Source organism: Neovison vison, chromosome 6 (genome assembly GCF_020171115.1).
Source record: "Neovison vison isolate M4711 chromosome 6, ASM_NN_V1, whole genome shotgun sequence".
Taxonomy (NCBI): domain Eukaryota; kingdom Metazoa; phylum Chordata; class Mammalia; order Carnivora; family Mustelidae; genus Neogale; species Neogale vison.
In genome coordinates this window covers 74,739,248-74,761,906 of record NC_058096.1, presented here as the reverse complement: position 1 = coordinate 74,761,906, position 22,659 = coordinate 74,739,248, and the positions used below count along the sequence as shown (strand labels likewise).

Sequence of the window (22,659 nt, the reverse complement as noted above, 5' to 3'; positions counted from 1 at the left end):
TTAAAAGAAATGAAGTTTTTTTCCTTTGTTGCCTGAAAAACTTTGAAAAACTCAAAAGGGTGTATTATATGCTGGACTAAAATAGAATAAAATGTATTATTTATCTTTTCAATGGCAGAATATAGAATCTATAAGCAATAGCATTAAACTATCTGTTGTATTAAAGTTTAAATGGAAATGTGTTCATAGTTATATTTGTCATTTTAAAAATAAATCAGTATCCATTATAAGTAATGAAGATTAAATACATTACAATAAAATTATTTTAATGTAAATATGTTTGCCAGATTTTAATCAAGTAACAACAGTTTAGAGATATGGTTATACAGATATAACATATTTTTTTAAATGTAAGGCATACTTTATGATATATAATCTTTTTACCACAAAATTTATATACTTCTCAGATATGAAACAAAACTGATATGACTAGGAACACACTACTACTTGGGTTATATCTCACTTTTTAGTATCTATGTACAAATAAACCTATTAGCTGGCATATTTTGGCAGTGTGAATCAATGACATTAGTTGAATTTCACAAAAGTTTCTGAAACTTGACGATTACTGCTTAGCAGGTCTATGTACAAAATGTGCAGTAGCAGGTACAAGTGGGTCAGAGCTGCTAATAGGTAAATAGGAACAAAAGCTTTACTGCCCTTTGGAAATTGGGCAGAGCCGTCTTGAGCTCTGATCCCCTGTTGCTCCTCTCAGGTTTTAACATATTCCAAATACCTTTATGTGGAAATGAAAAATAGCAGAAAAAGAGACTGGGGAGATGGCATTTCTGCCAGTAAAATTTTTCCAATCAACACATTCATCCAGTTTCTGACATCATTCTTTGAGTGGCCCTCATCTATCTAATGCAAAATCCGGCTTTGCTTTGTTTTGCTGCACAGGGAAAGAAAAGCTTTTGTTCAGAGCTTTGGAATGGTTCGTTGAGACCATAAAATCTTTTTCTTCTTAAATTCTGAGAAGTAGCTAATTTTCATTTGGTAGTGAAGTGCTGTAGAGGAATGTTTTTCTTGCTCCTTCTTTCACAAGATTACTTCACTGACAGGTTTCAAGTGTGTCACTCAACTTCAACACATGAGGCAGACTTCTTGGTGGATGCATTTCCATGATCTGAGGGGCGGTAGGAGAGTGTGCTCATTTTTGTTGATAGGCTTGAGTGGGATTTGGCCTTTGGGGGGATGTATTTCAGAAGCTGGAGAAAATATTTTTTAAATTTCTTCCCCAGAAAGCCGTAAAAGAGAGGGTTCAGGCAGTTGTTAAAATAAGCTATGCAAATTGTGATAGGCATGGCGGTGTCAACAATATCTGCAATTTTACAGTCATGTATGATGCCCAGCTGGATCAATACATCCAGAAAAGTGAATATTTGGTGGGGAACCCAGGAAAAGAAAAAGAAAAGCACAATTGCCATAATTATCTTGAAAATATCATCATTTCTTGGCTTGTTTTTCTGAATCTCATAAGCCCTCTTTAGCGTCTTCCAAATAAGAGTGTAACTTGTAAGAATGATCAGAAAAGGAAACAAGAAACCCAGTATATTCTTGGTTAGGCCCAGTCCAATGGGGAGGGTTGAATTTTGGGATTCATAATGGAAAGCACAAACTGTGATATTGGTATTCTCGATGAAAAATACGTTTCGGTGGATTATAGTTGGCAAACTGGCCAAGCCAGCCAGCAGCCAGATAATGATGCAGGTGACTTTGGCCATAAGCATTGTGCGCCGAAGGCGGGACTTCATTGGGTGAACAATAGCTAGGTAACGATCAATGCTTAGACATGTAAGTAGAAACACACTGGCATAGAGGTTGAAACTGACACTGGCTGAAGCAATCTTACATAGGTAATTGCCAAAGGGCCAGCGGTATTCCATAGCAGTGTAGACAGCCCACAATGGCAAGGTCAGTAAAAAGCATAAATCAGCCAGTGCTAAATTCAGAAGAAAAACACTGGCCACAGTCTTCAGTTTCATGTAAAAGTAAATGACAATCACTACCAGGCTGTTTCCAAATATTCCAACCACAAAGATGATACTGTATAAAGTAGGGATCATGACAAATATGTAATTGTGCCTTCCAGCTTTGGGACAGTCATCTTGTATTCTTTTAATACCATCTTCAGTGGAAGAGTTGAGAATCATTTTGATCTCTTGGGTTATTAATTAGTCTTAGACACTAGGCCAGATGCACCTAAAGAAAATAAAAATGAAGAGGTAAAAAAAAAATTGAACTTTCAGTTATAAACATATAGTTTTATTTTTCAATCATAAATACTGTAACTCAGCTTTAGTCTTAGGAAAAAATAGATCATATTTTTTGGAGTAAAACTGAACCAAGAAAGTCTAATTTACACATTGAATCAGTGTTTAGAATTGCTTTTCTAGAAAGTGATAAATACCCTCCAGATAAATACCCTCCAGACAAAAATGCAAAGGACCTAGGTAAGTTTATTCACACTCTGAATAAACTTACCTAGGTCCTTTGCATTTTTTCTAGAAGTAAATCCTAGCTTCCAAATTAATTAAAACTCCTAATCTAAATCTCAGAAAATAACACTGAATTAAATTAGTTATTGAGGAAGACTTGAGTTTTTCCAGAGGTAGATAAGGCTAATTAATTTGTCTTTAACCTTAGAAATGTGACACATCTCTATCTTATTCATCAAACCATTTCTTTCATTTCATAAACTTCACTTAAATATAAACCTTATTAGCATCTTCCCTGAAGTTGTCAGAATAGCTGCCTCTAGGTTATGGAGGAAATTGGTCATTGTGGGAACTGATTTAGGAAGGGATAAGGGGGAAGGCTCAAAACTTTGTGGAAAAGTATTCTTGTCATGGTTTTCCAGGCCACTTCAGGCAATACCCACTTTATTCTTTAACTTCAAACTCAGTCTAGCCCAAGAGACTGAATCTCCTAACTTATGTGCTTGCCAGCCATTTCTGGAGTGAACTCTGAGGTTAACCATCTGTATAACAAGAATGTCAAGTGAGCAGAATAGGCCAGGATTATCAATAAAACGTGTCTTTCAGGGGGGCTTAAGATAGTAGCAGTTCTTTAGGATTTTCAGAAGACTCAGATGCTCAGGAACGAGCTCCATAAAGACTTCTGCAAATATTTGCTTCAATAATTTACATAATAAGTAATCAAGCTATTCATTTATGTGATTTAGAAAATCAACATATTCTACCCTAGCAGAGTCCATCAGAAAACCCATGGGAGGAAGGCTGAGGATGTCATAAAGGTAGTAACATCACACCATGTGGCAAGGGCACTCTCTGAGGTAAAAGCTCAGCATACGGCACAGGTGATGCTCGCTGGGTGGGGAAAGGGTGCTGAGTCAAGATCCTCTTGCTACACCAGGAGCAGGTCCCTAGAAGAGCATGGCTGTACTTTCCTGCTGTAGCAAAGTATCCTGGACAAAATAAGATACTACTAATCTTCCCAGGATAGCTGTGCTTGGCATTCAGAAGATCTGGACAAATATAAACACCTAGTGTTCATCTTGGTGTAAAGTCGTGCTGTGAGAGGGATGAGACTCAAGTAGCCAGAATTTAAGAGAGAACACTAGGAAGAAAGAGTTTCTTAAGTGGCCTCTTTGCCTCTCCCAAGAGGTAGTTATTCTTATCCAAGGTTTTGGCTTCATGTCCCCATTATCTCCTCCTTTTATACTCAGTCTTACATAATTGAAAAAAAATTTTTTTAAAAGATTTTATTTTTATTTATTTATTTGACAGAGAGAAATCACAAGTAGATGGAGAGGCAGGCAGAGAGAGAGAGAGGGAAGCAGGCTCCCCGCTGAGCAGAGAGCCCGATGCGGGACTCGATCCCAGGACCCTGAGATCATGACCTGAGCCGAAGGCAGCAGCTTAACCCACTGAGCCACCCAGGCGCCCCCATAATTGAAAATTTTTTTCTTCTCTTTTCATTCATGGGAGCATTCGTATCCACAGACAAGCAAATATCACATCCTCTGTGGAGCCCTTCTGACTTGTCTGGGCAATTGGATGTTTCATTTTCTAAGCCACTTTGGCACTTGGGATGCAGGAATTGGCACTATATTATAATTGTCTGTTGACCTGTCTTCTCCACTGTAAGTCAGTTTTTTGATGGTAGGGCCTGTTTCAAATAATCTTGTTTATTTTATTTTTTTTTTTCCCAATTTATTTATTTTCAGAAAAACAGTATTCATTATTTTTTCACCACACCCAGTGCTCCATGCAAGCCGTGCCCTCTATAATACCCACCACCTGGTACCCCCAACCGCCCACCCCCCCCCGCCACTTCAAACCCCTCAGACTGTTTTTCAGAGTCCATAGTCTCTCATGGTTCACCTCCCCTTCCAATTTACCCAAATTCCCTACTACTCTCTAACGCCCCTTGTCCTCCATGCTATTGGTTTGTTTATTGATGGAGGCCCTGTTTCAAATAATCTTGTTTATTGATGGAGGCCCCAGCCTATTCCAGGGGACAGATGATAAGTGTTCGACAAATAATGCAGCCAGAGGACACAAGAATGAGTAAAGAGCATATAGCTTAAAAGCTATGAGTATAGCATATTGAGTCTGGTTTCTACGGGGCTAAAGAAGTAATTTACATTTTGTTCCTGAAATGATCTTATAGAAGATACTTAATGTTAACCTGGGTCTCACTTTGGATAAAAAATCAAAACCAAAAGCAAAACCAAACCGAACAGACCAAAAAAAAAAAAAAAAAATCCTCAGTGCTTTTAGAAATATGTGGTTTCTAAAACAGAAGATGATGAAAAGAAGGGATAAATATAATGGAAACTAGGGCTAGTCTCTCAGGGAGATATGACCTATTTCTTCCTCACCCAGAAGGATTTCCCTACATTTTGCTGATTTTTCAGTTTATTTTATTAAAGTTACTGAAATTATGCCAGGTTAGAAGTATGCATTCCTTTAGGTAAACAACTATTCTCTATTAAAAATTAAATGCTTCATAAAAGATTTATGGGCTAGCAGTCATTTACGCCTTAATGTGTATTAATTTACTTATTTGTTCTTTTAACATCTGGTTAAGATCAGTTGGATTTTGCTTAGGAAAAAAGTGAAAATGTCAAGGTTAAAGGATCTCAAAGATTAAAAAGCAGCCTGGGTGAACTCCGTAACTGAAAACTAGGACAGAGGTAAATATTTGTTTCAGCTTGGCCATAAGGGCACTAACAGATAGGAAGGAATAAACTTTAATATTTTAGAATCCCTTGGGTGCCATGAGCTTGGGTGCTTGAAAGTAGGGAGGAAATTTTCCTCTTTCTCTTCTTTCTTTCTTGACCCTAACTCTAAGAATACATGTCTCAGGCTGGTTCCATTAATACTGTGTCTGGAATGAGTAGAATTTTATTGATTAGTCAGGAACTATAAACATCATTTATTAAAGAATTTTTATGGGAAAAAGTTTGCACTTTGGACTCCAATTGGACTCCAATTCCTTCACAATCTGAGGCTGGTTTCTTTTTCAGTTCCCACTGATCCATATTGATTAATATTTAATATATAGAAGCCTGCTCTGAACAACTAGGGAAACATACCTGGATATTTTAGTAGGAAATTAATTAATTAATTAATTATTAGAGATTTTATTTATTTGTCAGAGAGAGAGAGAATGCACAAGCAGGGGGAGGAACATGCAGAGGGAGAGGCAGGCTGCCCACTGAGCAAGGAGCCCAATGTAGGACTCTATCCCAAAACCCTGGGATCATGACCTGAGCCAAAGGCAGATGTTTAACTGACTGAATCTTCCAGGCGTTCCAGACATTTATCATTTAAATGTGTATATCACTTGAGAAACTCCAGACATCACATTGAGTATACTAATTAGAAGAACATTTTACATAAATATTTATATAAGTAATGACCAAGACTTCCTGTCCGGTAAGGAAACAAATTTTCTCGTATTTGAGGGGATCAGAAAGAGGAGAGGAATTTTAGATGATAGAAACAGTGGGAGCAAGCACAGGAAAGCACAAATGCAAATAGTGTGTTCAGTGGGCAGTCATCCACTTATCATATATTCACTGAACACCTACTATGTGTTGGAGTTAGGGATGCAAAGTGAAAAAGTTCATATTCTCTTTTCAGGCATTTGAGTCTACCAGTGGGGGCAGCCAAGAGCTTTAAAGACAAAATTATCTCCAGTGCTCAATACTGTACCATAACAGGGTCATATGGAATAGTCTGTATTTTCCATTGACCCAGCTTGGTGTGGTGGGAGACTGGGGGAGTGATCAGGGGCACTTCCCACAGAAGATGGCATTTGGACTTCGGAGGATGTATGGGAAACAGAGGGGTAAGAACTTAAAAGGCGACAGTGTGTCAGCTGAGGTAGATAAGAGACTGTCATCACTTGAACTTTTCCCTCCTTATGAATGTCTGCAGAATCATCCATGGGAAACTGCGGTTGTAAATTTACAGATAGCACACACCCCCACTACCCTACAGTGGTGTAGGGGCTGAATGTGCGCTGGATGTGAGGGTGACATGGGCCGTAGTGATGTGCAAGGAATGTCGTTCTCAGTCAGCATTGTTGCCGCCGATAGACTTGCCTAGAGAAACTGAATTCTCAGGAAAGAGGGAAAATTGAACTCTTTTGATTAGTAGGCACTTGTGATTGATGATAAATGAGTGGGAAAGAGTAGGGTCTTTTCTCTTTGAAGCTGAAAGGATGCTTTTTTTTTTAAAGATTTATTTATTTATTTATTTGACGGACAGAGATCACAAGTAGGCAGAGAGGCAGGCAAGAGAGAGGAAGGGAAGCAGGCTCTCCGCTGAGCAGAGAGCCCGATGCGGGGCTTGATCCCAGGACCCTGGGATCATGACCTGAGCCGAAGGCAGAGGCTTTAACCCACTGAGCCACCCAGGCACCCCTAAGGATGCTGTTTTGATGAGGAGCCAAAGGAAAGGGATGTGATCTATTAGGAACAGTAAACTTAAAAGTCCCAAAAAGTAGCTATTTTTCATTGTACTACTTCTCCCAGTAGAGTTTTAGGCAAGTAGGATGTACTGATTAAAAAAAAAAACAAAACATAGAAGGATCCATCTCTCCCTATTTCTTGGTTTCATCACATCTTTTACACAGGCTCTGTGCCTTATATGAATTCCATAGCACCATTTCTTCTTAGGGGGGAAAGAGATGGGATTTGGAGTCAAAGCACTTATAATGGGGCGTGCCTGCATGACTCAGTGGGTTAAGCCTATGACTTTGGCTCAGGTCATGATCTTAGGGTCCTGGGATCGAGTCCCACATTGGGCTTTCTGCTCAGCAAGAAAGCTTCCCCCTCCTCTCTGCCTGCCTCTCTGCCTAATTGTGATCTCTCTCTCTGTCAAATAAATAAATAAAAGCTTAAAAAAAACCACTACTTATAATGGAATCTTCCTCTGCCGCTTAGAAATCTGTATGGCTTTGGGTAAGTCACCCTATTTCTCTGAACATAAGCCTCAGTTCCCCTATTTATTATTATATTTTATATATATATATATAATATTATTCCCATTGAAGGAGTGGGAACAATGATTCTTAGTGTACATGATTGTTACAGGAATTAAATGAGATAACCCAAAAGCACTAGGCATATCTTTCAAACAGAATGCATTTAATAAATGTTTTTTTTTTTTAATTTTTACTATTACTTTTTTTTTTTTATTTGACAGACAGAGATCACAAGTAGGCAGAGAGAGAGGAGGAAGCAGGCTCCCTGCTGAGCAGAGAGCCCGACGTGGGGCTCGATCCCAGGACCCTGAGATCATGACCTGAGCCGAAGGCAGAGGCCTTAACCCACTGAGCCACCCAGGTGCCCCTTTACTATTACTTTTTGAATGCAAGATAAACGTTGACCTAGCCATGGTTTATCTTTGGTAAGTTTTTTCTGTTGCCATGAAAGGCTAAAAATACCAGAATGTTCTTTCAAAGTATAAGTAAAAAAATCATCTTAAACAGCTGAATACACTGGCCATGAGTCAGGTGGGAACTTTCGGTCTGCTGTAAACAGAAGGTTGGCTCATAGTGGCCACCCTACATTTATCCACTGCTTGCTTTCATTGTAGATACCTTATGTTCTTTGACAGCTTCCTTTATTCTTAAAAACAAGCCTAAGAAGGAAGGTTTTCTTTTCTTTCTTTCCTCTTCCCTTCCTACCTACTACCTACCTTCTCTCCCTCCCTTCCTTCATCTTTCAGTTTTTTCCTCGGTTTCTTTTTAAGAATATTTCCCCAAGACTTTTGATTAGAATATTAATACCTTCTTAAGCTTTTAGGCAAGCCAAAGCCAATCTAATTAAATTGTTCATTACAAGCTCCTTTTAAAATGAGTTTTCAATTTAAGGAAAAAGAAAATACCGCATAGTTTCCTATGATAATAAAGAGAGAACTAAAAGACAAAGTAATTATATTTTAGAATAATCTTCTATCAAACTATCTTTCTCAAATATCTAGAAGAGTAGAGTAGTGTTTGTAAGTCATTTGCTTGGAGTGCTGGGCAGCTCAATAAACCATCCTGTTCAAAAGTCATTCTCTTTATTGCTCTTATTTTATAATTCAGACTTTAGAAAACAACTGTGTCTGCTCCTCTATGTTTTTTTTCTCTCAGTAATGAATGAGGCATTCTACAGGAAAAACTGTTAGTCAGTATCCATTTGTGAATTCATTGAATCATAGAAGTTGGCAGTAAAATTTTTAGGGTTTCTACTTGTTTCTTTTTCAAATCCACTTGTTCTTACTTCTTAACCTTCTGTTCTCATTTTATGGGGTCTATTTGTACCCTTATCTCTATAAACATTTTGAACATCTGTATGTTAAGAGCCCCTATCCAATTGCTTTCCTATTTGTAGTTCATAGCTCTTCTTATGTAGATTCTATTTGATTCATCTACAGACCCTCTGCTCGGCATTTACCTACCTCTTAAATTTTGTAATCTTTGTGAGTTAATCTGTAGTGGTATTAACTTCTTTAGGAGGCTTGGTGTCTGGATGATGATAGCCTGTGAAATTTCTGCTTGGGTATACAATAGTCACTTGATCCGGATAAGTTTTTAATACTAGTTCTTCAGATAATGCAGATTAGGCTTCTTGCCCATTCTCCAATTTTTAGCTGGTCTGCAGAAGTTATCTCATCTTTGGTCACAATAGGCAGTAATTTTGCAGTTTCTGGCTTTAACCAGGAAAGCCGGTTTCACTTGCCTTTAGTGCCTGCGTTTAATGGTCTTGACTTCCATCCTGGTAAACTCATTAAAACTTTCTCTTGATTGTGTAACTGGTATTGGTTCTTCTCTGGCCCATGTGGTCTCAATTCTTTTTTTCTTTTTTCTTTTTAAAGATTTTATTTTAAATATTTAAAGATTTTATTTATTTGAAAGCAAGAGCGAGAGTTAGTGAGAGAAAGAGAGAACATGAGCTGGGAGGAGGAGCAGAGAAAGGAAGAAACAGGCTCTCCACTGAGCAGGAAGCCCTACTATGTGGGGCTTGATCTAAGGACCCTGTGATCATAACCTGAGCTAAATAACGGCAGATGCTTAACCGAATGAGCCACCCAGGTGCCATGTGGTCTCAATTCTTACTCAGAGCTGTGATCTGATATTTTATGTGTTTCAAGAAAGAAGGGTAATGTCCATGATTGCTTAGTTCATTGTTTTTATCTTGACTGAAAGTTGCCCTCCATTTTTTTGAGATAATGGCTAAGTTGCTTGGACCCAATAAACTTTGGATTATAGTCTTGCCCTTATTCATGCTCACCCCTGCCCCCATCATGCCTTTTAATGAAGCATCTAAGCCCTTCTGGTGGTATTCTTCTCCATCATGGTAATCCTGACAGCTATGAAGAAGGAAGCATGGCAGAGAGCTTGGCACCATGGGGGCAAGTGACCAGAAATGCTTTTAAATCAGATGCACGAGAGAATGACTGGCAATCCTAGACTAAACTCTCTATGTTAAATACTTTTCTGGGAGATGATTTTGTTTACCTCTTCAATTCCAAGGTGAATATTTCTCTTAGAACACACAATATATTTTGTTGCAATTATTTATGCATACTAAGTAAGTGCTCAAGATTCAGCGTCCTTAAACTTAATGAATGGCTGTATGATATGTCTAAGCGGTAAACAATGGCTTCTGGCCCTCTTCCCAAGTCAACATCATTCATTGTGGCCTGCTCTCACAGAAATGAAAATAGAACTGCCTTCTTATTTCTGCACATAACCAATGGTAACAATCTGTGGTGATGGTGGTTAAATGTTCTGCCATCCTCAACTAGCCCTCCCCTCTGCTTTCCAAAATAGCCCAAGAATAGAAAGAACTCAGCTTTATGAAAGGAAATTCAGAAGTTCCTTCCAAGTTAGGGTATACACTTCAAGGAAAGTAAAATGGGAATCCTAAATTTTTGCTTATTAGAATTATTCAGTACTTCAGTATCACTAATGTAACACTAAATTATAATTCAATTTCTCTCCACTTCAGACGCTATTTATCATAAATTACAGTTCAAATATTTCACTCGTGATGAATATCTCAAGACCCCAAACAACTCCCTTTATTCCTATGATATTTCTTCCTACTCTTTTTCTGTACTAAACTCTTGGCTGTCTTTTGTTGTATTTTTAATTTTTTTAATCTCAAAAAGAAAAGAGAAACAGGTAGGGATGAGATATATGTCATTAAGTCTAATCATATGCTAGAAATTGTCCTTTGACCTGTTGGTGTTAGTAGAAAATACTCTTATGTTAAAAATAGAGGGTCATGGAAGGCTTTAGTGAGCCTATAAAGAGTTGAAAGAGCACAGACTAAGAGAAAAGGAAAATAAATCCAGCTTGTATATAAATAAACTCCAGTTCTCTTATACTCCCAAATTCCTCAACTTAGGGACTCATAGAATTTCCCGAAGGGACTCATAACCACATTTCAAAGGATCAGCATCTCAGCCATTCATCAAAAGGGAGGAAACATCATTTTTAATAATAGGACTCTTGGAGACTGTTCACAAGCTTTTCTTTTTCAATAAATGAAAAAGGCAGCTCCTATGTGGGCATCTCCATCAACAGCTGTTTTACCCAACTTGTGAGCAAAATCCCAAATTTTATATGTTAAATCACTTCATATTTGCTTCTCTGAGACTTTAAATCATCAGCAGAAACTGCCTATTTCATTTCACATTCCACTTTAAGGGGTATGAGGAAAGTTACTGGGAAAAAAAGGAAGCATTAATAAATTTGTACTCTTAATAAATTATATTATTATAGAATTTATATGTATTATGAGTTTTATGTTAAAATTTACTGGCCAGGGGCACCTGGGTGGCTCAGTTGGTAAAGCCTCTGCCTTTGGTTCAGGTCATGATCTCAGGGTCCTGGGATCGAGCCCCACATCGGGCTCTCTGCTCAGCAGGGGGCCAGCTTCCCCCTTTGTCTCTGCTCCCCTTCTCTCTCTCCAGTAAATAAAATCTTAAAAAAAGAAAAAAAAAAAGAATTTACTGGCCACATGGCAATTCACTTCAGATTAAAAATTTTAACATTATAGAAATCACATAGTCATACATAATCATACAAGCTAGAAGGATTAAATATTACCCATATTGTATATGTTTCCTCAAATTGCCAAATATTCTGATTGTAGTAGAAATACTTTTTGAATGAAACTCTACAAATTGGTCCTACACAATGTATAAGGAGACTAGGATTCAAATTTTGGCTTTCTCATTCACTAAGTGACCTTGAACCAGTCACTTAGCTCCTTTAGACCTCTGCATTCTCCGGGAACTGGTAAATGGTTAAAGAAATTTCCTGAAACACTGAAATTTTATAACCTTTCTTTGGAACAGGTATATCTTTTGAAGACAAAGGCAATGATGGCTTAACAAGTAGAAATGACCTATTGATAAATCATTAAATCTGCCAACATCTATCTATTGATATGGATGTTATTAATACCACAATGATTTAATAAGATTTGATAGTTAAATACAAGAAGTCTTTTTCTTAAAAAAATGAATTTTACCTTTTGCTGAAGATAAATAAACTCTGTGTAAGAATATTACATTACAGTGACATTGGTTTTTCTCCCCATTTTTTAGATTATCTACTCAAAGAAATGTTTTCCCAGCACAGCATTTGGATGGCTGGTTATGACTCTAGGTTATTGAGGTCAAAGGTATAGATTTCAGCCTTAATCTAGGCTAGCTTGATTGGTTTCTAGACCGTGAACCTCTCAGGCATCACCTGTGTAATTCATTGACAATTCCAGGTGAAAGGATTGTTTCATGACTGCAAATCAAAATTACAAGCATGCCCTACAGTTAGGGAGTCAGGATTATAACATCCTATGTAAAAAGTGGCACAGTGTGTTATTGTTAAAATAACTCATACAAAACAAACCTACTTCCAGATTTCTTTGTGGGGAAAAAACAACTTTTTAAAGCTTAGCAAATAGTTAATGGGATTCAGTTGCCCAGATAAAAAAAACAGAGGCCAAGGCAGAGTATTATAAAGGAACCTCACAGTAATATATTATTTAGAATAATATTTTGAAGTATTACATTGGTCAGTGTTTTGAAGGATAAATGGACTTTTGTCCTATGAAAATGAATTCTGTAAAGGTAATGTTTGATTTTATCAGAGTTACATTTTTCTTAAAAGATTTTATTTATTTATTTGACAGACAGAGCTCACAAGTAGGCAGACAGAGAGAGAGGAGGAAGCAGGCTCCCCACGGAGCAGAGAGCCTTATGTGGGGCTCCATCCCAGGACCCTGGGATCATGACCCAAGCCGAAGGCAGAGGCTTAACCCACTGAGCCACCCACTGAGCCCCTCGATGCCCCGAGTTACATTTTTTTAAAAATTTTTTTTATTTTTATTTTTTAGATTTATTTATTTATTTGACAGAGAGAAATGACAAGTAGATGGAGAGACAGGCAGAGAGAGAGAGAGGGAAGCAGGCTCCCTGCTGAGCAGAGAGCCCGATGCGGGACTCGATCCCAGGACCCTGAGATCATGACCTGAGCCGAAGGCAGCGGCTTAACCCACTGAGCCACCCAGGCGCCCCTACATTTTTTTTTAAAGCACGGTTTTCTATGCTACTTTTTTTTTTTTTTAAAAACATCCAAATGCTGTAAAAACTGAGAGACAGCAGAGTAGTCTCTTAGAGAAAGCACTGGACAAGAGTTCTGTCCGAGTCTGCTCTGTTACTAACCACTGACACAATCATACGCAGGTAATTTAACCTCTTTGTTATCCTTTAGCTATTACAACATATTTAGAATGGAAATACCCTTGTTCTCACTTCTGTTTCATAGATTGTTAAGGGTAAACAGTGAAGTCTTAGGAAGACATAAAAGCACTTTGAAAATATAAATTTTACAATATGATTTCTGTAATGGAAGGATAAGTGAAACTTAATGAAGGAAAGCACAGAACTTCAAAAACTAATGGAGTTTTTTTCATTCAGAAATTCAGCAGAAATGCTTTTCATTATTTTAATCTAATGCATTTATTTCAAGAATTATAATGAGGCATTTGATTAATGCTGAAAGAAAGGTCAAATGGTAGATACTGTATGGCTTCTACATTTAATAATTATGGCAGCAAATGTCTTGTGAATAAAGTGGAGCCCTGAGACTAAATCTAACCAACCGATTTATTTTCTTTGGATCCTGAAGCACTTACAGATTTTGGGATTTGTTATTTTCTGTGGTTTACTAATCCCACTACTATTTTCCAATTCTTTTGGTCAGTGCTATTCAAAAGAAATATTATGGGAACCACATACATAATTAAAAGTTTCCTAGTAGCCGCACTAAACAAGTAAAAAGAAACAGGTGAAATTAATTTTGATAATACATTATCTAATCCAATATTTCCAAAATATTATCCTTTAAACATGTAATCAATATAAAAATGAAAATATTTTACCTTTGTTTTGGTACCAATTCTTAAAAATTAGGAATATAGTTTTATGTTTCCAGCACATCTCAGTTGAAAGTAGCTGAACACTCCAAGAGTTCAGTCATCACGTGGGGCTGACTCCCAAATTGGACAATACAGTGTTCGATGCTTCTCTCACCTCAGAGCCCTTCTAGCAATGGTTCGGAAAATATGGTCCCAGGTACAGCAGCATCAGTCTCACCTGGGAATTCCTTAGGAATGCAAATCTCAAGCCGCACTCCAGACCTACTGAATCAGAAACTCTGTGGGTGGGGTCCAGCAGGCTATGTTTTAATGAGCCCTCCAGGTAGTTCTGATGCACAGTAATGTTTTAAAATCATTGCCCTACTCTCGTCTTAATTTGCAACTCTGGCTTGTATGCTGCTAATCATGATTAATAGGCAAAACCAAATCCAACAAATGACAAAAGTGCCCTCAGCTGAAATGCTTTCATTTGGCTCTTCTGAGGCATCAAAACCCAAACTAAGTATGACAGACCCGTAAAATACAGCTTGAGAATTATTCATTAGACTGTATTTTTCCAGACATTCAGGACTAGTGTAGTTAAGGAGTGCCCAAAATGGTATTATCTAATAAAATACTCCTTGCACTCATTCATAAATGTCTGGAATTTCTTTAAGTGGAATCGGGTTGGGAATATCCACTCCCATACCTCCAAGATCTATTTGAGGGAGGAGATACACCAACTCAGGTGAAAGCCAGATTAACACAGCGGAAGAGCAAGGTGATGGGAACTGAAAGATCCAAATCAGTACATGAATTTACCACTTATGAGCTATGGAGTCTATAGCTTTTCTCTTAACCTGTGACTCATTTTCTTCATATAAAAAATGATAATTGATAACGAAGAAGTAAAAAAATACCTGTCCTGTCAGGCTCACAACATGGCTGGGAACCTCAGGAGATTATGTATGTGGTGATGTCATAAGATCTTGTGGATTTGAGACTTATGTTAGTGTTACTAAATTACGCTATGGTATAAACGACTAATTTCCTCCCTTTAAGCAAATCTGGAGAAGGGGAACTGCGAAACTGCACTGGGCACTGCAAGTGGAAGAAGCTAGTGTAGCAGAAAGAGGTAAGGAGGCTCAGAGAGGGAGGCTGACGGCACTGCTGACAAGCTTCTTGGACTGGATGGTTCTGCCAGCTCCAGTCATTCTCTCGAATACCTATATAATTTTTAAATATAAATGACAATTACTTCTGATTGTAGTAAGAAGTTTAGACGATTCTATCTGCTGTTACTTACCATTCCATTCATTTCTATGTGGGACTACTTGTATTTTCTAACCAAACCGCCAATAAGTGGCACAAATGCTGAACCAATGAAAGGTAACAATACTTTGCCAACTGAAAAATACAGTGAGATACTGGTGACTGCTGCTTCTTGCGAAAACTGCATTAGCAATAAATGGGTTACCAGATGTCACATGTCAGATTTGAAATTAAAATATATTCCTAGTATTTGTGTGCAGTCTGAGTGGCAGGGCAAAAAATGAACTCTTTCCCAGAGAGCTGCATAAGATATTATATCATTTTTGCTTTCATTTGTATATTTCTCCTCTAAACGTAAACTAAAATGTATCCCTTGGTTTGTAAAGTGGAAATATAGCATTTCTGCATAGAAGGGCTATGTAGTGAAGTGGCACATTACTCATGCAGCGGCAACTCTTTAAGGACAAGGAGAATATTTTTGAACATTCTTGCCACACCAAGATCACCATCTCCTCTTGTTTTGAACTTAGCCATAGCAACTCTCTCCTTTCCTGGCCTTTGCTTTCAGCAAGCAATTTCTGCTTTTATGACCGACAACAAAACTGTTCAAATCAAAAACTGCCAACATCAACTTCACTCTTCCTGAACCTGCTATAACAACAGCGCTTCCCTCTCTTCACAACAATAAAACACTTCTCATTCTTCCAGCTAGCTAAGTTGACTCTGTTCTTGTCCTCAGAGTTATAAGCCTCCAATCTGAAATCAGTTGTGGTTAGGGAGGGAACCTCACAGTCGGAAATAGGACAGCGAAACTGCACTTGAGCCAGCAGAAATTTCAAATGCTAAGCCAGTGTGATAGAAATATCTAACATCCTTGGGTTTTTATAAACAAATATTTTTGGCTAAAGAAGGTCCATGTTCCTTTGCAATTTCAAAATTTCCAGTTACTTGGTTCTAGCTGAAGACCATGGATGTTTGAAACTATTTTTTTCTCCCTAGTTTATTTTGGGTCTATCGTCTGTAGATAGATGAAGCTTATAAAACAAATTAGAGGGTGAATATGAATTATCATTCTTAAGCCTTAAGAAATATTTACAGTACTCCTCCCTTATTTGTTGGGATACGTTCCAAGACCTCCAGTCATGAATAGTAGAACTCTATATATAGAGTTTTTTCCCTCTGCATGAGTGCCTGTGATAACATTTAATTTATAAATTAGGCATAGAGATTAAGAACAATACCTAATAATAAAACAGAACAATTATAACAATATACTGTAATAAAAGTTATGTGAATGTGGTCTCTCTCTCAAAATACCTTGCATTGTACTGACTCTTCTTATAATGATGTGAGATGAACAAATATCGACGTGACCAGATAAAGTGAGGTGAATGACATAGGTTGTGACCTAGCATTAGGCTACTATTGGCCTTCTGACAGTATGTCAGGAGGAGGATCATCTGCTTCCAGATGGTAGGTAAGTGACACTGTGGAAAGCCAAACCACACATAAAGGTGGGGGAGGGGGGACTACTGTATTTTCTTTATATAGAGAAATCCCCCAAAGTACTTACAAGTTTATGGAATATTAACTACTCATCAGATGCTGGGGAAGCAAGACCTACTGCCCTTTGAACTTCACATAAAGGAAGATAGAGGATCATTGAAGCAATTAGCTGTATCAATGGGGAAAATGTCAATTAAAATTTTTCAGTTAATAACTTCAGCACAAAGTGACACTCAGTGTTCAAATAAACTTATTTAATGTACAGTTATTTTATACTCCTCTGTGGTTTTACTGGTATGTGATTCACTAAGAGGACTTATAAATGTGGCTTAGTATTAACATTAGAAATATTTATGAGTAATGATTAATTGAATGTTTACTATGTACCAAGCATCATGATAATTGCTTTCCTATATATAAGAGCCCTGTTTTGGACTGAATTGTGTCCTTTTAACATCCATAGGTTGAAACATTAATATCCAATGTGACTGTGTTGGAGGTAGGACCTTTTAAGAGGTGATTATTGGTAAATAAGGTCATGAGGTTGGGGCGCTAATCTAATGTGATGGGTATTTTCTTAAGAGGAAGACCACATCAGGAATGTGCTTACATGAAGGAAAAGCAATGTGAGAAGTCTGTGAGAAGTCTATGAGAAAGTGGCCATCTGCAAGTGAAGGACAGAGGTTTCACCAGAAACCAACACTGCTGGCACCTTGATCTTGAACTTCTAGCCTGGAGATCCATGAGAAAGTAAATTTCTGTAGTTGAAGCCACCCAGGCTATAGTGTTTTGTTAAGGTAGTCCTAACAAAACTACAATAAGGCCTGTGAGGATAAGCGGCATTATTCCCATTCTTCAGATGAGGAGATTGAGGCTAAGAGAGCAGGTCCTTACATTTTTTTTAAAGATTTTATTTATTATTTGACAGAGAGGGATCACAAGTAGGCAGAGAGGCAGGCAGAGAGGAGGAAGCAGTCTCCCTGCCGAGCAGAGAGCCCAATACAGGGCTTGATCCCAGGACCCTGGGATCATGACATGAGCCAAAGGCAGAGGCTTTAACCCACTGAGCCACCCAGGCACCCCATATTTTAGAGATTCTAAAATTTCAAGGTGTTTTTCGGGCTAAGGTCATCATTTCATACTCTAGTTCAATGCTTCTCAATGAGGGGTAATTTTGCCCTCCAGGGACATTTGGTAATGTCTGGAGATATTTCTGGTTCTTAGAACAGGGGGATGGGGGAGAGGCAGTGTTACTTGCATCTAGTGGGTAGGGACCAGGGATACTACTAATCATCTTACAAGGCACAGGGCAGGACCCTACAATAAAGGGTTATCTAGCCTAAGATGTCAATTGTGCAGCTCTTAAGAAACCTTATTCTAGTCCCCCCTCCTTTTTTTCAATTCTTGGTATCTATAGTTCCTGTTTTTTTTAATGGAATAAGTTAACTGTATACTATAGTTTATTAGTAGCTTTTATTTCAAGTATTATATTCATATCATCCCAGGGAAACTAGAGATCAAAAGGTAAAATCCTGCTGACTGACCTTCAAATATCTGATGCCATGTTGAGTACTTAGTAGGAGCTCTGAAATTAGGAGTTAACTAAATATTTGTTGTGCCAGATCATTCCAGAAATTACCCTCTCTAAGCATTTTCCAGAACTCCAGGATCCTGCATAAGTATACCAGAAGAGAGATTTGGGCTTAGAATCATTATAAGAGCTTTAAGGGATTTGATGGCTATTGTAGCGGCCCCAAAGTTACCTCTGGAAGGAGGAAGCCACCATTTCTGGAAGTCAAACCCTGCCCTCTGGTGGCATCACTGCCATAGACACCGCTGGGAATTTGACAGGGCCAGAGTCAGTCTGCAGTGTTAGGGTCTGAACTGACTTTGCAGTATTTAAATGTAAATTCAACTTTATATTCACATGAGGGCTTCCCCCCCCCATCCCCCGTGAAATAACACATTAAATGTAGTCTGTCATCAAGGTTCTCATTAGAATAAAACCAAGTACACAAAAGTGAGAAAGAGGTTGAACATACCATTAGTTACAAACCATACTCTCTGCAAGTTTGGCAACCCAGGAGTTTCAGTTACTTAGTTTGAGTCTCTCATACTTGCTTCTTTTACCCAACTTCTTTTCTGATCCATAAAGGCACTGAGTAATTGTTTTTGTTGCCAAGGAAGAACATTTCTAGAAAAAAGGATTTCTAAAGGAGCAACACTAATAGAGAGCCATGACCATAATATTAATTATTGGTTCATGCGGTACTATTGCTACAAATTCCTTATGAACTAGTTCTAGTACCATTGTGTTTGAAATAGCAGCTAAATCTGAGGAAACTATATTACCCCTTTTACTGTTAAGAAAAAAATGGCACTATTTTCTATTCTCTCACTAGGAAAACACCACTGTACTTCTTATCACAGATTGCAGCCTTTTCTGTATACTGATGCCAAACTGGTAACATTTTAGTGAGGCATTTGAAGTTGTGATATGCAACTCCATGGGAGACAAACAAGGTCATTTAGAAGGTCTTTTCATTGAGAACATCAGAGCTTTCAAAAGATGCAGGCAGCCTTTCCTGGATAATTGGGGTAAAACAGAAATAAGAAAAAAACAAAAAACCCATGAAGTACAAAAATAAGCAATCAGATGGAAACACTCAGAATTAAGAGTGAAAAGATGTAGTGAATGTTGATGTCAAATCTTAATACTATATAAAACCAAAAGTAGTGAGTAAGAGATCAACATAATTTAAGAAATTGAAGAGTAGAAATCAGTTGATTGAAGTTAGCAGGGGTTAAAAAAAAAAAAAAAGACTTAGTACAAACCCTAGTCTAGAACTGGGGGTAGGGGGTTTTGGGATTTCTCTTTGTCTCTCTAGAAATTGAAACCTTAGGCAAAGCATTAAACATTCATTGGACTTTGACCTGACACATGGGACTGAGACTACAAAGCCTCTATCTTGCCAGTGGAAGAATGTTGTAAGATTATATGTTTAACATAATTTCCTTAAAAGACAGTATATTATACCCATTTAGTGTGAATAGACTAGGTACAATAAAAACAAGTTTAACCCATGACTGAAGTGGAAAGCTAATGTAGATATTAAGAGGTATATGTTCAGCACTTAGAATTTTAAAAGGAAACGTTAACTTTAGTAGAGTCTGTTGGCTGTCAGGCATCATAAAAAATAACCCATAAGCTTTGCAGTCACAGAAGTCAGTTAAGATAAAGGCTCCACCTTTGACTTAATCATGTAATTGGTTAAATTATTCACCTTCTTTGATACTTAGTCTCCACATCTTTAAAATGGGATAAAAACTTACTATATGCCGTTAATGTGAGATTTAAAAAAGACATGGAGGGAAAGATTTCCATATATTAAACAATAAATGTTATCTATTGTTATTATCTTTATTTATATTCTCAATATATATTCATATGTTCCCACACAATACTAAGTAAATTGCCCCATAAAATTCTACTTTATGGCTGTCATGTTATTACACATAGCCAAGAACTGACTGGAGGGGCACCTGGGTGGCTCAGTGGGTTAAAGCCTCTGCTTTCGGCTTGGGTCATGATCTCAGAGTCCTGGGATCAAGCCCTGCATCGGACTCTCTGCTGGGCAATGAGCCTGCTTCCTCTTCTCCCTCTCTCTGCCTGACTCTCTGCCTGCTTGTGATCTATGTCTGTCAAATAAATAAATAAAATCTTAAAAAAAAAAAAAGAAGAACTGACTGGAATGACATTAGGAGCCCTATCCATAAAATACAATATAGTGATATAATTTGTTATTAAGACCATAAAGCAATGTAAAGGATTCAGAAAGGATCCATTTTTTAAAAAGAAGTGAAAGTATGAACATATAAAGGGCAGATGGTTTTAAGATTACTTTAAGTTGGAAGGGGAAAATATCAAACTATAGACCTTTGGTTGGTGAATCATACCTCAACTAATTAAATGGCAAAAATTTCCTTCAAAATGCAGAAATCAGAGAAAAGATTTTCTTTGCCAACAACTCCCTTAGTATTCATATAAGTCTCTTCCTTGAATTATCAGACTTAACATGTGGTAATTGTTATTCTTTAATATGATTTCATGAGATTCACTTTCTAATAATTATATAACACTATTGTTTCTGGTAATAACATTTTTGGTATTATTTTATTACTATATAAAGTAATGGGAAAACAAAATAGGCTAAGTATTTTTGTACTCAGAATACAGTAGGCAGATTTGTGAAGTTCATTAGAATTTTGTGAGACTAACAATGTACTAATAGTTTTGGATATCTTGATATGAAGAAGTTCTAATTCAAAGAAAGTGTTTAGAAATCAGTATTTCAGTAGGCATAGTTGCATACATGTCAATGGTCAGTTTAAAGCCATTCTCTAGATAAATTGCATGGTTTATGGTATGCCAACAAATTAAGATGTTCTCTTTACATAAAAAGTTGAACGACTTTTGAATGGTCTTTCAGTTTAGGTTTAGAGAGCAGTTTTATCTCGGTGTGGATCAGGAAGTCACAGAAATTTCTGCTGTAGAAGGAAATTTATAGGTCATATTTACTGCTTTTCTTCAGAGGAATATATATATATATATATATAGTATATTTTCACAGGGACAAAGGGCATATATATATTAGAGATGCTTCTAGTATCTTAATTTATATTAGAAATATATATACATATATATACTCTTAAAATATATATATACTCTTAGTCCCTGTGAAAATACACAATTATTATATTTTGTATGGTATTTTTGTTATCAGGTTATCCAAGCAAAGTCTATTTTCACCTGTAATGTAGTTGAACTATTATTATCTACAGTCTCTTGCTTTTATTGAAACAACTTAAGTCAGAGATTCATAACATTTTATTGCTAGAATAGTCTCTAGAAATTACATGCACCAAAGTCCACATATTCAAATACTTACAGGGGCTGGGAATAACAGTTGAGTGAAGCAGTCCTGGTAGTGAATGGAGGACCCTTCCTCTTTCTCAGAGGAGGTGGGGGTTGGGGAGTCTTACTTCTCCGCTATAGCCAGTTGTGCCAATTGTGATGTAGGGAGGCACAGGCTGATTTTTTTTTTTTTTTTGTAAAGATAAGCTGGATATTTAAAATTTTATTTGAAATGTATTCAATTAATACAAATAATAATAATAGTAATAATAATAATCATCATCATCATAATAGAAACACTGTATAGAAAAGAGCTCTTCTGCAGATCAAGTTAGTCTGAGGGCTGCCAATTTATAATTTAGGATCCAGGTCAATGGCCCAATTTTACAACTAAGAAAGCAGATCCTAAGCCCCAGAAAGATGCTGCAGACCCCTATATTTCAGTGTTTTTTATATTACACTAAATACTTGAAGTACACCTCTTTTAGAAATTCCCCTTCCATTTCCACATTCAACAACAATCAGACTGAGGAGTTGGAGGTAGTGCATGTGATGGGCTGAGGTTATTGTTCATCCCTGCTCTCATCCAGCCATCTTCCCCATCTGGGTGTGCAGGAAGGGAGACTAGCTCAGATGATGAGAACTCTCCCAGAAGGGCAGCCTAGATGTCACTCCTTCCTTCACTGTTCCTAATAGCAACTTATTTTTCCCTTTTCATTGTTCCGTATTGCTAAAGATACTACTAGTCTTTTAGAGCTGTTGCTGCATTTAACCAAAGTTTCCAAATGGGTGAATACAGTATAGCATCTGTGACATTTGGGTAATATTTCATGTTATTTTAACATTTATTCAGAAAAGATCATCTAGTACCAAAAGGAAGATCAATAATGAAAGGTACTGATGTTATTTCATAAAGCCACACAGCCCTAATGGCCCTGGTTATATAACTGGCAATGAGGTTAAGCTTTAAAATATTTTTAATAAGTGCCAAAAATATTTATTTTTGGAATAAATAATTTATTATTATATTATTTATTCATTGTCGAGTAAAGTGTTTCTAAAGTAAACT

General features: G+C 37.2%; 1 protein-coding gene across 1 annotated transcript in view; it reads right to left on the bottom strand.

Moving 5' to 3' along the window:
• Positions 1 to 265: 265 nt before the first annotated feature.
• AGTR1 (angiotensin II receptor type 1) overlaps positions 266 to 22,659 on the bottom strand; it is a 47,330-nt gene continuing 24,936 nt past the window's right edge. Inside the window, exon 3 of the mRNA XM_044255073.1 lies at positions 266 to 2,202. Coding sequence (XP_044111008.1) covers positions 1,074 to 2,153 — 1,080 coding nt within the window. The 5' untranslated portion in view covers positions 2,154 to 2,202 and the 3' untranslated portion in view covers positions 266 to 1,073. The remainder of the gene's footprint in view (positions 2,203 to 22,659) is intronic.